This window comes from Amphiprion ocellaris, chromosome 16 (assembly GCF_022539595.1).
Source record: "Amphiprion ocellaris isolate individual 3 ecotype Okinawa chromosome 16, ASM2253959v1, whole genome shotgun sequence".
Classification (NCBI taxonomy): Eukaryota; Metazoa; Chordata; class Actinopteri; family Pomacentridae; genus Amphiprion; species Amphiprion ocellaris.
Window position 1 is genome coordinate 17,920,539 of NC_072781.1, and position 22,283 is coordinate 17,942,821.

Below are 22,283 nucleotides of genomic sequence, written 5' to 3' on the forward strand. Positions count from 1 at the left end.
AAATACCTGTTAGTACTTCTACTGTGTAGTTTTTGTTCTCATTAGTAATAAAGGAATAACATTGTACACTGTTGCAGAGATCTTGGAATAAGGCGACATCCCCCAGCAGATGGAGTCAAAAAAATGCAAACAGTGAAGCAACATTCAGGCAGGCTGTAAACAAACCATCAGGTTTTTAAAGGAACTTTAAACTTTGCTTATTTTTAAAGGAACATGTAAGTGGACTGTAAATTACGTGTTGCTCATTGTGGCTACACACTATTATAGTGATTGTTATCATTATTTTGGTTTTACCTCCAAATACAGGGCTTCATAATAAATAGTCTGTCTGCGCATATGACCACTCATACTGCTTTAACCCTGTCACACTAGTTTGTTGATGTCAAAGTTTCCAGATCTCAGTTACAGCTGCAGTTACTTTCATGAGTACAGTGTTGTCACTACTGATGGTAATGACAGCCAAAACTAAAAATATAAGACTCGATTTTTAATAAACTGTAATTGGCCTGGTCGATTTTTCCAGCGTGTGCATGAGGCTTAAAATGACTTGTTAGATTGGATATTTTTGCAGCTTGCAGTTGCCCAGATGGCCTGTGTTTTTCTGTGAAGGTGCAAAGTCACACACTGAGCTGCTGAGACTCAGTTCACTGTCACATTCGTCTGGTTCACCTAGAGATGACTCACTGTCCTGCTGAGTGTAATCACATCAGAGACACCAGGGAGACATATCCTCCCCTCATAACCCACCTTCTTTCCAACATCCCTCCTGGCATCTTGTGTTCTTCTTTCACTGTTTTTTTTTTTTTTTTTTTCTTAAATCTCACATCTGCTCTCGGTACCTTTGGACTCCAAATTATGATTAGACTGCTGCTCTGTTATTGTAATTGTGTCTTTTAATAGTTTTTTATCGTGTTCTGTGTTATTAAAGGGCATTTTAGCCCAGAGAGCCATCTCATTAAAAAAGTTTAAGGCCTGGTTTCTCTGTCTGATTTGATTTTACTGTAATGAAACCCTCATGTCAGAAAGTCACTGTAGAAGTGGGATGCAGGGTCGGCCAAGTCATCAATAATCCAGAGTAATGTGTCTCTTTGGTCGACCATCGATTGTTCGTGATACTATTTCTGTGCCTTTGGTGGTATCTTTTTTTAGCCTTGCAGACTAATGATTCATTGCAGAGCAGAAAGAGCAAAGATCCTTTTATGTGTATTCTCCGTGTGTGTGAGTGCATGTTTGTGTGTGCATATCTTTATTTGAAAAAGAGACAGAAAGAGGAAATGAGAGGATGAGAGGGAGAAACTGCCTTGCTAGTTAAAGCTCCTGAATGTGAAATAATCTGCTGGTTTCAGACAGCTGATAAGCTGTGTGCAGTGCGGCACTGCAGCAGTATTTATGTCCCGTACAGTAGCAACGGATTAATGCCTGCCTATGTCAGGGACGCCCAAACTTTATACTGTGCAGGGCCACAGGCTGACATAGCATGGATCAAAAGACAATACTGGTGCTGCTTGTAGAGATAAAGCAAGCTGATAATAGTTTCTCTGTCTTACATAATTATGATGTCTGTCACGATACCTCACAGGAAGAGAGTGATGTCTAAATCTTCACCCACATCAACATCTATGCATTCTAGTGAAACAAGAGGAATGGATACTTCAGCATGGCTGTAGGTAGAGCATTGTTAGGCTATGGATCCATTACTTTTATACAACTATTTTTTGGATAGTTGTGAAATTTGGCATAGACTTTCATGTTCCTGAGAGGATGAAACTTATTGCTTTGGTGATTCAAAGTCAAAGTTTTCATGTATCCAGAGAAATATCTCTCTTGGTGGACTGGCATATAATTTGGTCAACACTGTCTCACAAAACATTAATGATGAACAACTGAAATGAATTCTCATCCATGCTTTGAAAGGAGCCATTTTTCTCCCCAAAAGCAAAGACTGTGATGTAGTAGGAAAGGCTTCCAGTTTGAAGAAGCCACAAAGTCCACATAAGGAGGTAGGATGGTGGTATAAATCAGCAGCAGGACTTTAACCCAGGAGGCCAGGAGTTGCAAAATACGTTTCTGTCAAAAATTAGACTGCCATTTCTGTAGCTGTATAGGAGTGTAATTTTAGAAGTCAGAGCTTAACTTAGTACAGACGTTGATTACCAGAGGATGGATCGTAATGACTCTGATTGCCTTGACTTTCTCTCCATCACTACCATGAACTTGATGTCTCAACAACTATTGGGTGGAATGTCATTGAGTTTGGTTCAGATTCTCATGCCCCCCTCTGGATGAACTGTAATCACTTTTATGATCTATGTACTTTTCATATAGCATATTCATTAGGTCAAAATTTAAATTGCATATTTGATATTTGCTGTTCTTTGTCTTTAATGGAAATGTTCTAATGGTAACATGCTAACACATGGAACTGAGATTACTAACAGTTAGCACTGCACCTGCTAATCATCAGTGTGAGCGTGTTATCATGCTGACACAAGCATTTAACTCAAAGCACCACTGTACCTAAATAGAGCCTCTCGATGCCGCTCATGTGGATTTACACTCTTGTTCAAAGTTGCTCCACTACTTTATATTTTTTCCTTCTTCTTCTTCTCTTCTTCTGGTATCTGCACTTTGACAGCGTAGCTGGAAATATTTGTGCTTTAGAAGCTGACATTTGCTGTTTGCTGTTATTTCATTTATTTTCAGCACCTTTTGAGTGAGATGTTCAATCACAGCAAACATGATGCATCCTCTGTTTTATTCTTACTTGTGCTCAGTGTCATCTTGTGCATTTGACATCCACAAGAGGTAATTAAACTCTTCATGAGAAGAATAATTATGTGGCTTTAAGACATATTTGTTACTTCCACATTTGTTAGTGTTTGACGAAAAACACTGCTTAGCTGTGTTTAGAGCTTAAATGTACTTTTTGAACATGACAAAAGCAGTGTGGGAACATAAACCAGGAACAGGCAGTAAATGGCCCATAACTCTAATTTATGTTTTCCTTTGAGGATGAAAATGCATTAAACTCAGTAGATTTTATCGATATCCTTTTAGTGTGCCATTTACCAGGCCCTGCTCCCCTCAGCATTTTGACAGTCCATCCTCCACTGATCAAGACAGACTATATTTAGCTTGTTGCTCTCTAGAGAGGCTATCCGGCCGTCAACCCCAAGTTGTGCTGTCCTGCTCCGTGTTGTTCTTTTTTATTTCACCCTGACAGGCTCTGAGCAGTTGGTCTTCATCTCTAGTGTTTGTTGTGATGCTGCAGATTCAGGTCCTTGTGCGCAGCGTGTTCGCCGATGGACAGACTAAAAGCAGTGTTACAAAAAGCTGCTCCGACTGCCACATCCAGGGACCACCGCGGTGACTCATCAGCATCACGGATCATGAGTAATGTTAGTGTCTTATCTCTTGCAGTGGCTCATGCGCAGGACACACACCACCACTCCACAGAGAAGCCCCTGATTCAGTGCTACAAGTGCGGGGAGCCATGTAAAGGCGAAGTGCTGCGGGTGCAGAGCAAGCACTTTCACCTCAAGTGCTTCACCTGTAAAGGTACAGTAGCACAATGTGGACTGATGGAAATCATCATGAATCAGTCAACTACACAAGAATTTATTTAAAGACACAAAACTGGCGATTAAACATCTGGTGTTGAACAGGTTTCACAAATAATTAACGGACTGTGATTTGGCTCAGAAATATTTCATGTCAGACAAACCTAATATTACAACAAAAACAACCCGTCTTTGGTAAATAAGTTATGTGTTTACAATTTAAAAATGAACCATCAGACAGCTTGGACGACTATTTTTTTCTGAAAAGGAGAAAAAAGCTGTGGGAGTTGTGCGAAAATTGGCAGCTGAAGTGTGAAGTTTTAAAATGCATTGCTAATTTGATACTGTCACAATAGTAGGACATTTGCTACCTTTCATTCAGTACACACAGCCTAATAAACAGCTACTTGTGTACTCGTGAAGTATGATAGAGCACAGGTGTCTGACATGAAGTTAAAAAGGCAAAAGTGCAACTGAACAAACAGCGCTTTTTTCCATTACTGTCCCAAAAAGCATCCCAGTCATACAAAGTTAATCAGGATGGTAATGTCCCTAAAGGCAACAATGTCCTTTCCATCTTCTTCTAACGAGACGAATACATGGTGCTGTGACTCATCTTCACTTTTCAGACCTGCATACTTCAATTAAAATGCCATTCTGACTGCCACAACAAGTGACAGTGTAAATCCTTCTCTGTTTAGCCTTATTACATGACATGACAACAATGTAGCCGCCGCCGCTGCTGCCGGCCAACCAGGCAGTCTGACTGGGCTTGCCCTGCTGAAGCCCTTGTAGTTAATCTGTGACTGGAGCACTGTTACAGAGTTAGCTTAATTCACCAAGAGCCCAGAATAACACACTCAAATGCTGAGATTAGTACCTAATTCTGTCCTTTACAAGTGGATATACATGACTTTAGAGAGTCTGTGGTGATAAAAGTGTACAGTGTCTGTGTGCGCGTCAAGTTGTTGCCAAAGAAGACATGAGGCCAGCTTTAATAGCCAAAAGACTCACTGTCCTAGTCCTTGCCCTAAATTTATGTGTGTCAAAGTCAGTCTCCAACCTGTAGGCTGACTAATAATAATTGTCAGTCGTGGTCTTGCCAAGTTGGCTGAGCTTGTTGACACTCAGAGGTTATTAAAAGATATTATGCCTTGGCAGACAAATTCCAAATAGACCCTTTTTACAAATTTTATTTCATTCCACGAAGCACAGATTTGCAAAACCAATCAGTTTCCCTGAATTCATTTCAATTTCATAAGGGGAGCTTATTAAGTTTCAAAAAAGGCATTTCATGTAATGGCATGCATCTGCTGAAAAGCCAAGCTGGTTGGACATCGTAGGCAAAGGCCAGTGAATCTCCACTGCTGGTTGTCTTTTGACTCAGTTAGCTTACAAGCTAATCTCATCATCCCTGAGCCCTAATGCAATTAAATCTGATTGTTTCCCTCACCCGCTCCCATTCATCCCCAGGATTTAGCGTGGCTCATTGCATAAGAATGATTAGGTGCAGTTATCTCAAACATCAAAATATTTTCCCTCTTAGCTGCAGCATTTCCAAAAGGCTATTAAATTCCCAGACTCACTCGGTGGTGCTGGCTGAAGTACTGTACATACAAGCACATGATCTGAATTATAATCAAACCGTACATTGAGTTCATACAAAATAGGCAGTCTGTGCTGTAATACAGTAACCACACTTTAATAATGCAATGTTATCATTTGCAGTTTCTGGAATATAATATAATGTTATTAATAAGTAAATGGAAAATAAGTCCTTATTATAACCCAGAATGCATTTTAATGCATTTTTTTTTAGCGCTGCTGTAAAGTACTACCTCATATAGCTAAAAACCATCTTGGACTTTAGTCCCATCATGTACATATGATTTCAGCTTTTCAAATGATGGTAGTTGACAGTCAAAAAGCAAGCACAATAAAATAGTTTTTAAATATGTTTAACACGCAAGAGATGGCAAAAGCATGTCAAATTAAAAAAGAAACATGACAAATTTTCAGCCACCCTAAGGCCAGTATTAGGGCGTATACTTTACACGTCTGTGGTGGCTACGCTACAAGGATATGCTTACTCAGCAGTGGTGTGCAAACGTGGAATATGTAAATGTCAGTATAGTGCACATGTATGGAACGGAGTCCTCCAAGCAGCCTCCAAACAATTTAGAAAATTGTATAGTAACAGCAACTATAGGGCTGTGGTGTCTGCAGCTGTCCATGTACACATCTGCAAGGGAGTATCATCAAGGTTATATACTTTTTGTATTCATGTAAATGGAGGATCTGCCATAACACACCCCAGTGCTTACCACTGCAGGCATCCCAAAATTCGTGATTGTCTACATGGTCAACACACTACAAGTACAGTAGTGTGCATATACACAGTATGGAGGTAGCGATCTAGTGTGCATATATGGAACTGATTCCTACATGAGGGTCTAAGTGGACTTGAAAGTAGTATAACTGCAAATACCACACATATGTAATGTGCGCAGCTGTCCGTTTGTGCATCTGATCAAGACTTTATACTTTACATGGCTGTATGCAAGAGTCCAAAGGGTTTCCTTGGGAAACTTTTCCAAAGTAAGCCTGCACGGACTCCTCTGTGGACATGCAACACAAAATGTATGCTCAAGTGCTTTTAAGTAGCAGTAGTGTGCATGTGTTGAACACATACATGAGCTACTGTGCGTGTATGGAGCCGAGTCCTACAAGCAGAGCAGAAGTAGTATAACAAGTCCTTGATTAGACTCCCTTGCAGATGCTCCTTAGACATGCACTCTATTCAACAATGTTGCTCTGCAGCGTCCACAGAGGGGTTTATGCGGACTCTTTCAGACTTGGTCAGATGACAAAATTTACATTGCATGGACCCTAGTAGATGCTCCCAGACATGGAAAAATAACACTGGTTAACAACAACTCTGTGTCCATGGCTGTTCATTTGCAAGTAAGTATAATCAGGGCCTAAGTGTCTCTACTTGACATCATGGAGCTACTTTAGTCAATTTTGAATGCCATTTTTTCCCCAATACAGTCATTCATTCAAATGCTCAGCAGCAAAACCCAACTCCAGTGTCACACCAGTATTAAAATATCCCAAACTCTCAATTGTTCCTTAATTAGCATTTCTGCCTTTGCCGGTCTTTCATGTTTGTGTTGATGACAAGGTTATACTTGAATAGAAGGAAGCTTGTTGGAGACTGACAGTGTAGTATGAAGTATTTTGAGTCAGTTATCTTCAAAAACAGATCAAGGCTATTTCCTGGGCTACACAATTGCAGAATTGTTGCTGCATTGAACAGTCAACCTCTAAAGTGACAGTGGAAAAACCTTGCAGTAGTAGTACTGATTAATAGACATGAGCTCTAAATGCAGAGTTCCTTCAAAGGGAGAACTTAATGGGATTTATTTTTGTGCAACTTGCAACACTGCTGTTGAAAAGATTTTATGTTACACTTCCTACTGAAATGTACATAACAGAATGCATTTTTCACAGATTTTTTTCAGTCAGCATCCATGTCATGCATTCAGTGAGCCTCTTAGAATTACACAGACTAGCAATTCTTAACAAAGCCACTGATGCATGGAGGAGCTGGGCGGCTAGATTGTTGGATGCTTTATGTGTTAAATGGGCAGAGCACTAAATGACATGACTCTCAGAGCGCCTATGTGTGTGTCCTGTGCAGTGTGTGGCTGTGACCTCGCCCAGGGGGGCTTCTTCATGAAGAATGGAGAATATCTGTGCACGCTGGACTACCAACGAATGCACGGCACCCGCTGCAATGGCTGCGGGGACTTTGTTGAGGGAGAAGTGGTCACTGCCCTGGGCAAGACCTACCACCCGGCCTGCTTCGTCTGCACCATCTGCAAGTAAGGCAGCCTCTCCTGTCATGCCTTTTTTCACTGTAGACTATAAACCACAGATCAACTGTTGTGAGTTGTGGAAACACTGTAATTACATTGCCAAATGACAATGAGCTACAACAAGCAGTGACTTTATCTGTAGGTCTTAAAAGAGAGAAAACAGGGATGACTGCAAATAGCTGGAGGTCAACGGTAACATAATATGAGAATTTGAAAGGAAACAGTATCAGAGTAGCTCAGTCTTCCTGACTGAATTTGTGCTTAAAACATGTTTCTGGCAAAATTTTCAGCAAGCTTTCTTGAATTTCAGTCTTATTTCCATCATATTTTCTACCATTAACCAACTGGTTTAAAAAATCTAATGTTGAAATAAGTTTTCTGTCTCAGAATGAAGTCTTATTTATCTTGTAAGACCAAAAAGAGTCTGCCTGTGCTGGAATATGATGAAGTCAAATACATAGATGCCTCTTCCCATTGCTTACTTACATACTGGATACACTCCATTAGGTTTATTACAGACCTTAAACCTTCTACTTGTGAAGCTGGATTGTCCACCAGTAGGCTCAATCATTGGCATGTTCCTCTTTATACAGCTAGTCCTGGTCTGATTCTTTCATATATGCAGATCTATATCAGCCCAAAAGGTATGAGAAACTGCTGTCTTCACTCCCAGGATTTATTCCTCCTCTCTGTTCCCACAGCTCGTATTGAATTGGGGATGAAGGCATTTAAGTCCGCTGCACTCTTTGCTTGGAATCAGTTGCAACATTGCCTGAATCTTAAAGAGCTGATCTCACTAAATGCATTCAAAGCAACTTTACGTGACTGGGAGGCTGACACATTCAGATTCACATGTTATGACTGACGCACACCGGCGCTATATATTTTTGCGATTTTATGATGCTGTAATACACTTTCAACCTTTATATAAACCCTATTTAAATGGTTTTATACTGTAACCTATGAACTTGTGCTGCCTTGGGGAGGATATTTTTGTAAAATAGATTCCTCTTCTCAATGAGCCTTTTCCAGGTTGAAAAAACAGATTTTCCTAAACAGTAATGAGGAAATTATGCCCAGAATGTTGTGACGGCAGGAATTTCAGTAGACAGTTTACAGTAGCATGCTGTGTGTCATGTCTACATCATCTGACTAAATAGAGCTCCTCAGGCAAACAGCGTTGACACACATCCACATCATCGGGCCCTGTCATCTTCGGCCCCATCAGGAAACCTGCGAGCCACAGCTAATAAACTCATGCACTGACCATGGGGCTACAGCTCATGTCTTGTTGGCTGGTTGTTGATGTCGCCCCCTCCTCCTCTTCCAGACGACCGTTCCCTGCCGGGGACAGGGTGACCTTTAACGGGAAGGACTGTCTGTGTCAGTACTGTGTTGAGCCCATGTCTCCAGGACCAAAGGACATCCTGGGCTCCAGCAGTAAGTAGCCATTGTCTAATAAACCAACACATCTCACGCACAGGGAGGAATTCACTTTTACAAGATGCTATTTTAGCTTCCACTCAAGACTGCAAAGTTTGGAGTAGAACTGAAATTATATCCAGGTATTTAAAAGTTTTATAAAAACACAAAGTGTTACATATTTAGCTTGTTGCTATGAGTCATTCATGACATTTAATGTAGCCGTTGACCAGTCATTTTAGCTGCGAGGAATAATTTTCAGGTCCGCATCAGTCATCTTGCCCACACAATATTTGCATAAATGTAATTAAATGCCGACCAAAAATCAGTTCAAGATGTGAAAAACGATAATAAATATGGAATTTGTAGCCTTTTCTCAAAAGCAGCCTGTCGGTGGGTCATTTATTACAAAGCCTTGCTGTGCAACCAAACATTGTTCAAACCCACAGAAGCAAAAATCAGTGAAAAATTAATTTGTGTAAGTTTATTAAATTAATACACATTTATGCAAATGATAGATCTACAATTGTTCCATTTTGTGAAACAGTGCAGCTAAAAAACTGTTGTAGCCTTGAAAATTCGTTCAGTATTAATGGTGTGTAATCAAGTAATTAGATGTTTTACCAAATACAATTTGCTGTCTTGCTGAGAGCTAGCTGAGAAGATTGACATCATAACAGTATTTGTTATGAAGCTATAGCAAGCAGCTAGCTAGCTTAACTTAGCAAAGCCATACACTACTGTTAAAAAGTTTGGGGTCACTTAGAAATGTCCTTATTTTTTTAAGTGAAAAATAAGGAGGGTTAATCAGAAATACAGTCTAGACATTGTTAATGTGGTAAATGACTATTCTAGCTGAAAACGGCTGATTTTTAATGGAATATCTACATAGGGGTACAGAGGAACTTTTCCAGCAACCATCACTCCTGTGTTCTAAGGAATAAAAAAATACCCTATACTTCAGTAAAAGATCTGAATATTCCTTTTACCACTGGTAGAAACAAAAAGATGTACTACCATTCAAAAATTTGGGGTCACCCATGGAAATTTCACGTTTTCCATGAAAGCTCACACTTTTATTCATGTGCTAACATAACTGCACAAAGGTTTTCTAATCATCAATTAGCCTTTAAACATGATTAGCTAACACAATTTAGAATCAGAACACAGGAGTGATGGTTGCTGGATATGTTCCTCTGTATTCCTATGTATTTATGTAGTATGAAAAACACTAAATGGGTAAAACTACATAAGTATTACCAGCAAATATAACTACAGTATTAAAGTAAAAGTACTGGTTTGTTGTCTTTGTCTAATATATTATTATATGTGACATTATTAGATTTTTAATAGTGACGTATTATCGTTTCAACAGCATGTTCCTGTTGTAGCTGCTGCATGTTTGAACTACTTTATATAAAGTTTTATAAACATAACAGCAGATAATGTGAAGAGTTGTGAGATGATTAATGTCAACAAAAGAAGAAAAAACAAAGCTCTGATACATAAATCTGTTTCCAAGTTTTTATTATCAGCTCTTTGATTTTTGGTGAGATGCTAGATCATTTGAATATTCATTGGGGGAAATTTATGGGGAAAAATCACTATCTGGTGGAGCTGTCAACAACTCGTAGATGTCTAAAGTGTGAGCCCGACTACATGCTGCTGTTTGTAAGATGTCAGAAGCAACAGTTTGGAAACCACCTGATTAATCATTAACAATGTGTTGTATTTTAAAAGCATGCTATATTATTCATTGTGTAAAATCTTCATCTTAAAAGTAACTAAAGCTCTAAATAAATATAGGGGAGTAGAGAGTATTGTCAGTTGTCAATGAAAGTACCTCAGAATTGTACTCATATGTACTTAGTTACTTTCCAACACTGGTTTTCACACTTCTATATTTTAAAATTTGACCTGCAATGATTAGTCTGAATCATTTAGTTGTCAACTATTCAATGAATCACCAACCGTTTTGATAATTAACTATTCCGTTTTAGTATTTTTTTTTAAATAGTTTAAATTCTCTGATTCTCTCTGGTTTGTTTATTCCTATATGATAGCAAACTGAATATCTTTGGCTTGAAGACATCATTTTGGGCTTTAGGAAACACTGATTGGCACTTTTCTTCAAATAACTAATCAATTCTTTGAGAACATAATGAACAGGGTAATTGACAATGGAAATGAAAAGTAATTGCAGCTCTGAACGAGATGCAGATTGTTAACTAGTGAGCAGTGGAGGTACTGATGGGCTTGAACTGGTAACTTTGAGCAGAGCCTGTTTCCTCCAGCAGGCTATAGCTTCATATTGAACAAACAGAGATGAAAGTGGAATCGATCTTCTCATCAAACTGTTAATTTGAGTGAAATTGAACAGGGAAAGACGAATGTTGAGGGCTTGAAGCTGTTTAGCTGGTTCCTTTTCACATAACAATTCAGGAGCTCCCCTACAGCACAGTGATGCTTGAATGATGAAGCAGGGAGATCCTCTACTTGTCTTTTCTCTGAAAGCACAGTCTCGTGTTCAACCAGCCTCATGTTCAACCAGCCTCATCCCTTTGTGAATAACACGAAGACAGGCCCTGCTAAATAATGCATGGCCATGCATTTCCTCTCCTCGAACCCCTCCTCTTCCAGCCCCTCTCATCCTCCATGTTTCTCTCCCCATTGCTTCCTCTTCCTGGTCGTCCTCTCTCTCCCTCTCTCATCCCCCACTGGTGTCTCTGTTGGCGTTTGAAGAGCTTTTAGACAAGGTCACCTATAAATAAGGCATGCTGATTCTACTCACGTCATCATCGCAACCTTGTTATGCCTTACGTAGTTATCATCCCCTGTGGTTGCAGCGGGCGCTGTGTTGCCTGCACCCTCTATTCATTAAAGACAAGATGACAAGAAGATTCAGAAACCAACCTCTTGCACTTTTAAGGCCTCGGGATCCTACTTGGATATGGATGGAGCTTTTAGAGTCATGGCAAGATGATTGAAAGAGGCAGCTGTCAGAACAGTGCTGGTTACCCTCTATCACCATCTAGTGTTTTGGGTCAGAAGTGACAAGATATCGCACTATGCATGCAATAATTTGTCTCTTTATCTCACACAATGGGCTCACAGTGGAGTGTCAGTGCTGTGTTTTGACTGGAAACAACCCTTTAAACCACCATTAATTCTGTCTCCACATTGTCCTTGCACTGTTCTTGTAGTTTTCTTATAAAAACACTTTTTTTGTGTGTCTTCAAATCATGCTCATTTTGCTTCCATAGACTGTGCCGGATGTGGCCGAGACATTAAGAACGGACAGGCTCTTCTTGCCTTGGACAGACAGTGGCACCTGGGCTGCTTCAAGTGTAAGGCCTGCAGCAAAGTGCTGACCGGGGAGTACATCAGCAAGTAAGCAGCTCATATCTGCTGTAATTACAGTCAGGCAGGCCGGCGTGAAGTTCACACACTGTAAAATCTGTCACTGTGGAGTCTACAGTGTTTGAATGTGTCCTCTGTCTTCACAGGGATGGCGCCCCCTACTGTGAGAAGGACTACCAGATCCATTTTGGAGTTCAGTGTGAGGCGTGTCATCAGTTCATCACAGGGAAGGTGCTAGAGGTAAGACACATACCACATTCTGCAATCACCTACTGCTGATTGGCTCCCTGTGTGGCCAGCTAGCTGATGTGGAATTTATAATGTGCCTCTGCAGGCAGAATGTTAAACAGTCTTGCACTTGAGTTTCATGTGAACCTGCTTAAGGTAAGTTTCAAATGAAAGTTAATGCATTTTATGGTTTTAAATATTTTACATAGAAACAAAGAAGCATAGTTAAGAAACTTTCTTTGCTGCTTGATTGTAACATCTGCATCTGCAGGATGTTGCATGGAGCCGAATTGTGAAATGTACTTTGATAATCTGTGGTGTAATCTCCTCAGCAATGAGCCAAATAGACTCTTGACATGACTGTATTTAACTAACAGATTAATTCTTAGCAGATTTTCAGGTCTGTCCAACTCTGCCTAAATACACATGCAGCTCACAAAAGCCGCAAATCATGTAAATATTACATAAAAAACCTGATGTGGTCTGACATTTTTGAAGTGATTGTTATTCATTAATACTGTATGTCGTGCTGCTGTTATGAAACTGTGTTAAAGTGTTAATAAGCGAGAGTTTATGTAAAACGCTACCAACACTCCTGTCCTTGACGCTCTCTCTGCTCACTGTTCTGCCTGTTCTGCAGGCAGAGATCCAATCAGACACTGAGTTATGTGTCATTTAATGGTATGAAAATGTCAACTACTAGCCAGCCAACCAGGCTTACAGTAATCCAACACTAAGGCAGGCCTTTATTACAATAGGAAAAGGCTGCTGCGTCTCATCCCGGATCTGCTGCCAATGGATCAGTGGGGCCAAAGCCGTACCAGCCTGTCTGATAGTCTAATCACTGGCCCAAGACCCAGGTCAAACACTGTGCAGCCATCGGTGGTTTGCATACTTTGTGATACTCTGGGAGTGCTCTGTGCATGGCTTATTAATGTAGGGGTAATTAATGCAGCTCTTAGAGATGGAGACGGCACACTACCCATGCACTATAGCATAAATACCTTCATTATACCTGAGAGGGAGATTGGGATTTGGGAGAATATTAGGCAGGACTGCTCTGAAGTGTCTGCTATAGTCATTCTGTGACAACTTTTCGATACAGTGAAATGCAAATATTTCTCGGTGGATTCACATCTTTGAGTGGCCACTCGCTGGTTGAAATGTTACTGAGGGTTGTTATACAGCAGGCAAAATATAATTTGGCTATTTATCAGCCGTGGTCAAAGCTGCAGAGGCTTTATAATGGAGCGCTCTGCATGCAAAGAGCCACATCAGTGTAGACGGAAACTCAGGTGCTCCAGCTGCCAGATCGTTTTATTGCATTACATTATGCAGGTTATCACAAAATGGAACACCCGGATATTTGATATCTTGAAGACAGGTTGACTGTCATGGTGGTCATATTCATTAAAAGCGATCTTTCCATTTTTGTATAGCAAGATGTACGACTGGAATACATTAGATGATTTCTCACTTGCATATTTTGCCACACATCCTCACTTAACCCCATGAACTACTGAGCAAGATCCTCTAAGGTCTTTTAAAGTGAAAATATTCCCCCACTGTTGGTCAATGACTTCAGTACAGCGGATCTGATGAAACTATCCCTTGCACTAACAGGGTGGTAGAGGAAAGAAATGCAGCTCAGAGCAGGTGGAGGTTCATTTCCTGGACGTCACAGCTCGGTGTCTGTCGCTTCATTGATCTTCATTTTGCTGCGATGTCAAGTTTGTTTTGTGCTCTGTGTTGTCCAGGCAGGAGATAAGCACTACCACCCCAGCTGCGCGAGATGCAGCAGGTGCAATCAGATGTTCACAGAAGGAGAAGAGATGTATCTGCAAGGTGAGCAGACTTACTGCTGCTGTCTCATGGAAAATGTGCATTTTTGGGGTTTTTTTTCTGCTCTTTGAGTTATTTTTTAACTGAAACTGAAGGACTGCATGTTACTCTTTGGGCTGAGTAAAGCTTAGGGGTGTGGAAATCTTTAAAAACCCACTAATGTTAGGTTTAAAATAGGGTGTTATATAACTACTTCAGCGAGCCTGTGATTATGAATAGGGAGGTGACAAATTAAAGAAAATTCTTAATGCATCTGGTATGAAATATTATGTGCCTCGCTGAACTGAAACTTTTTTCCCTGCTGTACTGAAAACAAAGTCCACCTGGTTGTGTTGCAATGAAAATGAAGTGAAGATATAAGCCAGGTGTCTTAATAGGGTGATGGGCCACAAAAAAAAACAAAATAACAGCTTTAATTCTCCTTCTATACATCTCAAAAGCTATGAAGTAGATTAATACAATTCCTCCATTTGGTGCTGATGACTTTGGAGAAAGCTGTGCAACACTTTACTCCTTCTACATCTTTTGGGTCATGTGGGTTGTGCAGTGGGGCCTCCATGCATCAGGCTTGTTCAGGTGTATCATAGTAATGCTTGAGTGCATTGGGATCAGGGGGAGTTTGGAGGCCTTGGGTTCTTTCTTGTGTTCCTTGAGTCATTACTGAGCGGTTTTTGGTCTGTGACAATGTTTAGGTAAGTGGTACGTGTCAAAATAACATCCATATGAAGAGCATTGTAACCAGATAATCAGTGTTATTCACTTCACCCTTCAGTGGTTTTAATGTTAGGTCTGATTGTTGTTTTTAGGTTTTTTAATTATTTAAATTCAGCCTATCGTCTGAACTGAAAATACATTTAATTTTAGATATTGACCTTTACTGGGCAGCTAATATTGCATTGGTCCCCTTTATGCTGCTAAAACTCATCTGCCCCAGTGAGGCATGGACTCAGGACCTCTGGGGATGTCCTGTGACACCGGGATGGTGGCAGTGAATTCTGTGGGTCCTGTGGGTTACAGGGTGGGACCTACCTAGAGCTGGCTTATCCTGGCACATCCCACAGATTCTCAATAAGATTTGAATCTGGGGAGTGTGGAACCTGGGTGAACACCTTAGCTCTGTCATGATCCCCGGGCCACTCCTGAGCAGTTTTTGCAATGTGTCGGGGTGCATTTGAGGGTGGCAACTGGCATCAAGGAAAGCTGTTGCCATGGGAGGTGGGGGGGTTGCTTGACCTGCAATGTTTAGGTGGGTGGTACATGTCAAGCATCCATATGAATGTCAGGACTCAAGGTTTCCTAACAGAACATTGCATTATAACAAGATGATCCATGTTATTCACTTCACCTGTCAGTGGTCATAATGTTGTGGCTGATAGGTGTATATATATATATATATATATATATATATATATATATATATATATATATATAAGCTGTTGTTTTAAATATGTTCTCTCTCTGTCTTGCTGTATAGGATCAACAGTGTGGCATCCCGGCTGCAAGAACACCACTAGAACAGAGGAGAGACACAGGGAGCGGGTAGGAATTTGGGCGTCACTGACTCCTTTGTCCTTGAATTTGTCTCGACTGAATGCACCTTTCTGTTGAGGACAATAATTTACAGAAAAAGATAAAAAATTGGAATATTTAACTGACAAGGGATTCAACATGAGCTGTTATCGCTCCCTCGGACTGTTAAACCTTAACCTACTGTGGTTTAAATAATTTTCCCATTTAGGCAGTGTTGGGTGTGTGTGTCTTTGCATGTGTGTGTGTGAATATAAATATTTGTTCGTGTGCGTATTTACATGTGTACATGTTCACCTTGATGTATGTGTGAACTGTGAGTCGGGCAGGCGAGGCACTACCCCTGTGTGATGTCCTGTGAACCCCCCTCTCCCTTCCTCCACAGCTATTGCCTCCGTCCCTCTTATTCCTCCAAAAAACAGAAAGGCAGGTACTGTATTCGCTATTGGCTATGAGATGGCATCATCCTGTGTTCCACCATGTACATAGGACAGATGCACTGTATGCTGCCATCTTCTGGAGACAGCCTGCAGTGCCCTCTCTGTGCGTCATACAGAGCCATCCAGTCCTGTCTTTTAACACCCTAAACTACGCTCATATCAGATGTGCATGAGACAAAGATGCACACACATTTAAGGGCGCAAACAAGATGACTAATTTGTCTTTTCTAAAAAAAAGAAAAAAAAAAAAAACATTTACCCATTAGATGAAAAAGCTCATTTATGTAATTATGCCACATTCAGACCTGCTGCTGCCATTCAAACAGTTTCATTTACCATAAACAGGCATGAGGTTCTTAAGAACATTCAATCACAGCACTAAAGCACTCATTCACTTTGCAAATTTGCAAATGAATGACCTAATCATGAGATGACATGTTAGTATTTCAGAGTACTTCATGTAATTCATGAAACGTAAATACAGGGGTTGCAGCTCCCTCTCATCGTTCATACAGTATAAAGGACAAATGGTGTAATGTTGGGGGTGTTGTGGGTAACAATACTAGGTGACATGCAGATGGCAGTGGGCTGTGGATCATGGCAAGCTGACTGCCTCACAGATATCGTTGGAACTAACAGCTGCTTGTGTGTTTTCCTCTCACAGCCTACGAGGTCGTCATCCGAGAGTATTTGTTCCAGACCTGGTTCAAGCATACCTGGCTCACCGGGTCACACGATCTATGTAAGAAATGTCTCCAAGTATAGATGCTCTATATAGATTGTGTTAAGACTCCTCTCTGTTGTAAGAAATTACCTTCCCTTTTTAATTATTATCCTTTATAACAATTACACCAGTTATAGTGATAGTAATCTCCCTTTACTCTTGTGTGTGTGTTTGTGTGCATGTTTTGTCTCTATTTGTCTCCCTAGGCAAAAGTAGACAATGAGATCCTTGATTACAGAGACCTAGCTGCCATTCCAAAAGTCAAAGCCATTTATGACATTGAGCGCCCTGATCTTATTACCTATGAACCCATGTACTCCACCTCCCTGGATGAGAGAGAGGAGAGACGAGAGAGTGTGGGAGAGGTAAACGCATAGGCCGCATGCTTCTTTTCCTGCATGCATATTGTCTTTGTACACATTGAGAATACAATTGTACTCAAATTATCCTGTTTTCCTCCGCAAGAACTTTTCCTCATTTGGGGAAAAAAAAGGAAAGAGGGATAAATGAATACAAAAAACTGCTCACTTACTGTGTGATATTTTTAACGGTATAGTAAAAGATTTTCACAGCACTGAACGTGTGTGTTCCTCACAGCTCCACACTGCCAGGAGGGAACGTTCCCCTTTGCCTGATGACAAGGTAAGATACGCCAACATGTGTGCTGATGCTGATAAATGGCCCTAAATCACGAAGTAAAGAGAGTAGGCCATGTTTCTCGGTAGAAACAATTTGGGGAAGATAAGCAGACAGGCTATTTTTGGCAGTGACACAGAATCATGTCTCTTAAAGGTCCCATATGCTGAATATTCATTTTTATTGTGTTTTATGGTTATAAACTTGGAGGTGTGAAATGAAAGTTATTAGGGTATGAAGCCATTTTTTCTGGCGTTCCTCAACTAGTTAGGCTCCCAGCTTTACAAGCAAGTAAGAATCCACCTGGGTGTTACCTAACTCCTAACAGGGAACAGTAGCAGCTCATTGTTTTGATTTTTTTTTAAAGCAAAACAGCTCATTTAGAACAGCCCTAAAACCAGCAATTGTACCGTTTCAGTGGAACTAACAGTCTTTGCAGTATTTTGAGCTGTAAAACTGAAACATTTGGAACATATGAGACATAGTTGCTGAAAACTAGACACAATATCTATTGCCTTAAAGCCAGTTAACACTATGATATTCTGATATTTACATCATGTCTGCCTAGATTATTTGTTTTGCTTTTGAAAATGTTCCTAAAAAAGCAAATTTATGATTCAGACTTGTATGATTCTTTCTAGTCCTCAAGAAACATGTCGCCAACCCCACCCAGTGAGGTGAGCAGTATTTTCAGATTCATTCACCACTGTGTAACAATTCTTATTCAGTGCAGCGTATTCTCATTTATCCAAGCAGTTTGTTCATTAAGCTGTGTGTATGTGTGTGTGTGTTTGTGTATTTCAGGGCTCTTACGACAGGAGGGAACGCATCCTTCAAAGATCCACCAGTCAGGGCTCCATAGGATCACCAGTTTATAATCGCCATGGTTACACTCCCACCTTGTCACGGTCACCACAGCATTTTCACAGGCCAGGTGGGTACTTAGAAAGACCAATCTGTGTGTATGTATGCGCACATGTATGTTTTTTATGAGGTGTTCTGGTAGATGACAGCTGTGAAGACACTGTGAAAGAGTTCACTGACCCTCCACCTTAAGACTCTCACTCCCCTCCTCTGACTGATTTACCACCTCAAAGGGAAACTTAACCAAAATTGGCTTTAGGTTAATATGTTTATTTCTTGTATATTTTCTTTGTGTACTTTTTGCAGAAGCGCAGCCTTAAAGTCAATTTTGTGTCTCAAACAACATAATGTCCCCTCAGTTTACTATTTTTTCATTATTAAAAGTTTGATTTTAAGTGTAAGAGCCAAGTCATGCTTTCATCGTCTGTGCACACGGGTCGATAATCGGGACAGCAGACGCACACTTGGGTTTATAATCATACTACAGCCACAGTCAGTCACATTGCCTCCTGATATCCAACACAGAAAGAAACAGTTACTTACTGATCACGCTGTAGCTCTGTGCCAGTGAATATTGCTAGGGTGTGTTGAGCACAGTGGGTGGACAGAACACAAGATATCTGGAGAATTTTCTCACTGTGTCTGAGTATTGTTCATTGAAAACATATAAAAATCCAAGCACCCCTCAAGTCTATTTCAGTTACAACTCTGCTAATAATAAATTGCAATACAATAACTTTATTTATCTCTGAAGAGAAATTCAATCGTCTGGGGTCTCATCTGTTTACTTTAGACTTATTTATTTAGATTTGAGATTTACATTTTATTATAAAGCAGTGGATGGTCGAGAATCTCCTCATGCAGTCTCTCGTTATAGTCATCATTTGCTTTGAAAGCAGTCGACGCAATTGCAGTGTGAACCCTTGTGGAATTGGATAGATGATGAAGTGTATGTCATGTGTACCCTTGTGAATACAGACATGGAAAGCATGAATTGGCCTTAATACTCCTCCTTGTTTCTTACTGTCCATCTTGAATACTTCTTGTCTCTTACTTTGGGTGTCTTTAATTTCTTCTTTTGCACATTTTACTCTTGTATATCTTCCTTTTTCTTTTGCCCCTCACCTTCTCACCTTCTATCTTCTCCCGATATTGCCCACCTCTGCTGCTTGGTCCTGGGGCTTTGTCCCCCCGTCCCGCTCCCTCCCTGCCCGCAGAGGCTCTGACAGGCATGCAGAAGCTCTGCTCCTCCCTGTGCAGTAACAGTGTGGGCTCCAGAAATAGTGACTCCCGCCCCACCTCCCCTTTCAGACACCACTTCCTCCCCCATAGCCAAGGTAAGGGCCCCACTCCACTCTTATGTGCTGCCCCTCCTTCAAAGCAACACATCATCTCTCCATCGTCACCTGGATGCCACCTCTTGTCAATGCCCCATTCTCTCATTTTGGATCCATCGACATTTCTCTGCCAGCCTGAATGGTCAAACCTAAGTCTTGGCCAAGCCACTGCTTCTTCACTAACATGCACTTCATTTATGCATATTTCGCATGCACTTGATAGATATTAGTAATCCAAATCCAATATCCAAACTAACAGTTCCCTGGATCTTGGATGATGGATAACTTTTTCACATTGTCAGAATGAGTCTCCAGAGTCGAGTAAACTGCAAGGCTGAGATAAAAAGAAAAAGTTTTCTAATATAAGTTTGCCTTTGCATGCTGAGGGGTATTAACTTCTTAACTGTGAGCTCATATTACACAACACCCCAACTTCATGACTCATCTCCTGAGCATTTCGTCTCAGTTTGAAACTCTGCTAGTTTGATCCGCTTCTCTTCAGCCTCATCAACTGCATTTATCAAACCCAACCAGAACGTGTCCCATTCGCTCAGAATGACTTCAGCTGGTGCCGTTGGTCCCTGTGTGTTGCACCGTTCAGACTGTGGTTCCCCCTTAGTATCCCTGCTTATGTTCTGTTCTTGGTTCTTCTTACTGGAGGCACTGACCCGCCAAGTGGCCGGAGCTCCCCCCTCCCGCTCAGGCCCGACAGCCGGCCGGTCACCCCGCCTCTCTCTCAGACCCCTAAACATTTCCACCTCCCAGGTAGGAGCTGGAGCGCACCCTGTCACTGCTCGTCCCTTCTTTCTTTCTTTCTTTCTATCTATCTATCTATCTATCTATCTATCTATCTATCTATCTATCTATCTATCTATCTATCTATCTATCTATCTATCTATCTATCTATCTATCTATCTATCTATCTATCTATCTATCTATCTATCTATCTATCTATCATTATACTCCATTTGGGATCAGCTTGTGCTTTTTCCCCTCGTCTTCCACAACTGTACAGATGTATCAAAGGAAAAAGGGCAACATTATATTTAATCCTTATGAGTCATTTTAAGTTTAATTTGTATAAACATGCACTGTGTACTCTAAAAAAAATGTTTCTGTATTTCATCGTTTTCAGATCAGGGGAGCAACATCTACAGAAAACCACCCATCTACAAACAACACGGTACCTTTCTTCTTATAGCATAGTCTGTTTAGCTGTAATTAGAAAAGGTAAAAAAATGTCTGATTATTAATTTGGGGTAATATTGTAGACCAGTGTTTCCCAGCCAGGGGTGTTAAAATCCCAAGAGTTCTACTGCATTTGTGATTTGGTGCGTGGAAAAATTGTGGAGTTGCTTTAAATTGAAAAATATACACTGCCTTTCAAAAGTTTGGGGTCACTTAGAAATGTCTTTATTTCTGAAAGAAAAGCATTTTTTTCAATGAAGATAACATTAAATTAATCAGAAATACAGTCTAGACATTGTTAATGTGGTAAATGACTATTCTAGCTGGAAACGGCTGATTTTTAATGAAATATCTACATAGGAGTACAGAGGAACATTTCCAGCAACCATCACTCCTGTGTTCTAATGCTACAGTGTGTTGGCTAATCATTTTGAAAGGCTAATTGATGATTAGAAAACTCTTGTTCAGTTATGTTAGCACATGAATGAATGTGTGAGTTTTCATGGAAAACATGAAATTACCTGCATGACCTCAAACTTTTGAACGGTAGTGTATAAATGATGATTTGTGTTAGTGGGTAGGCACAGGTAGCTATAAATAATGAATAAAAACTGTTAGTTCAGTAGTGCATTTGTAGGTTGCATAGTTGTATGAAAAATAATTTTGTGACATTATTTACTTTTATACACACTGATTATCCACAACATTAAAACCACTGACAGGTGAAGTCAGTGACATTGATCATTGTGCTATGAAGAAATGCTCTGCTGGGAAACTTTGGGGTGCTGGCATTAATGTGAATGCTACTTTGGCACCAGCACTCCGTAACAGTAGAGGCCTCCCTCCACTCCACAAAATCTGCTCAAGAAAGGCTCGAAGAACACAACAAAGATCCCAAAGTGTTGACTCGACCTTCAAACTCTCCAGATCCCAATCCAATCAAGGATTGAACAGGCCCGATCCACAGACGTCCGATCCCACTATCCACAGGACCCAAATGATCTGCTGCCAAAATACATGTGTCAGACACCACAGAAGACCTACATAATATTAGGCAGATGGTTTTAATGTTGTGGGTGAACAGGTGTATTCTATTGTATATTTGCATTTGGAAAATATTTGCAGTGACCAACAAGGGTAGGAACCACTATTCTAGGTAGTTGTGTTATTGAACTCAGCTCTGAAAAATCTTCTGTTAATCAGCTGAAACTGTATATTCATCTAACCATAGTCACCCCCAGCGTCAGTGTACCAGCACTGTTTGAAGTCTGTCT

At 40.5% G+C, this 22,283-nt stretch overlaps 1 protein-coding gene across 20 annotated transcripts in view; it reads left to right on the forward strand.

Annotated features, from left to right (window-relative positions):
• Positions 1-22,283, forward strand: part of ablim1a (actin binding LIM protein 1a) — a 47,741-nt gene that overhangs the window by 18,907 nt on the left and 6,551 nt on the right. For 12 of the 20 annotated variants that reach the window (XR_008604371.1, XR_008604366.1, XR_008604363.1 and 9 more), the window contains exons 2-17: positions 3,421-3,558; positions 7,264-7,447; positions 8,772-8,881; positions 12,127-12,253; positions 12,370-12,463; positions 14,209-14,296; positions 15,768-15,832; positions 16,206-16,250; positions 16,925-17,002; positions 17,191-17,349; positions 17,582-17,626; positions 18,262-18,297; positions 18,425-18,554; positions 19,702-19,821; positions 20,482-20,586; positions 20,957-21,004. Coding sequence is in view for 2 of the 20 variants with exons in the window: in XM_055018576.1 (XP_054874551.1) it covers positions 3,421-3,558; positions 7,264-7,447; positions 8,772-8,881; positions 12,127-12,253; positions 12,370-12,463; positions 14,209-14,296; positions 15,768-15,832; positions 16,206-16,250; positions 16,925-17,002; positions 17,191-17,349; positions 17,582-17,626; positions 18,262-18,297; positions 18,425-18,554; positions 19,702-19,821; positions 20,482-20,586; positions 20,957-21,004 (1,572 nt within the window). In the remaining 18 variants the exon portion in view is untranslated. The remainder of the gene's footprint in view (positions 1-3,420; positions 3,559-7,263; positions 7,448-8,771; positions 8,882-12,126; positions 12,254-12,369; positions 12,464-14,208; positions 14,297-15,767; positions 15,833-16,205; positions 16,251-16,924; positions 17,003-17,190; positions 17,350-17,581; positions 17,627-18,261; positions 18,298-18,424; positions 18,555-19,701; positions 19,822-20,481; positions 20,587-20,956; positions 21,005-22,283) is intronic. The other 8 variants (XR_008604373.1, XM_035950439.2, XR_008604372.1 and 5 more) reach the window with 6 other exon arrangements.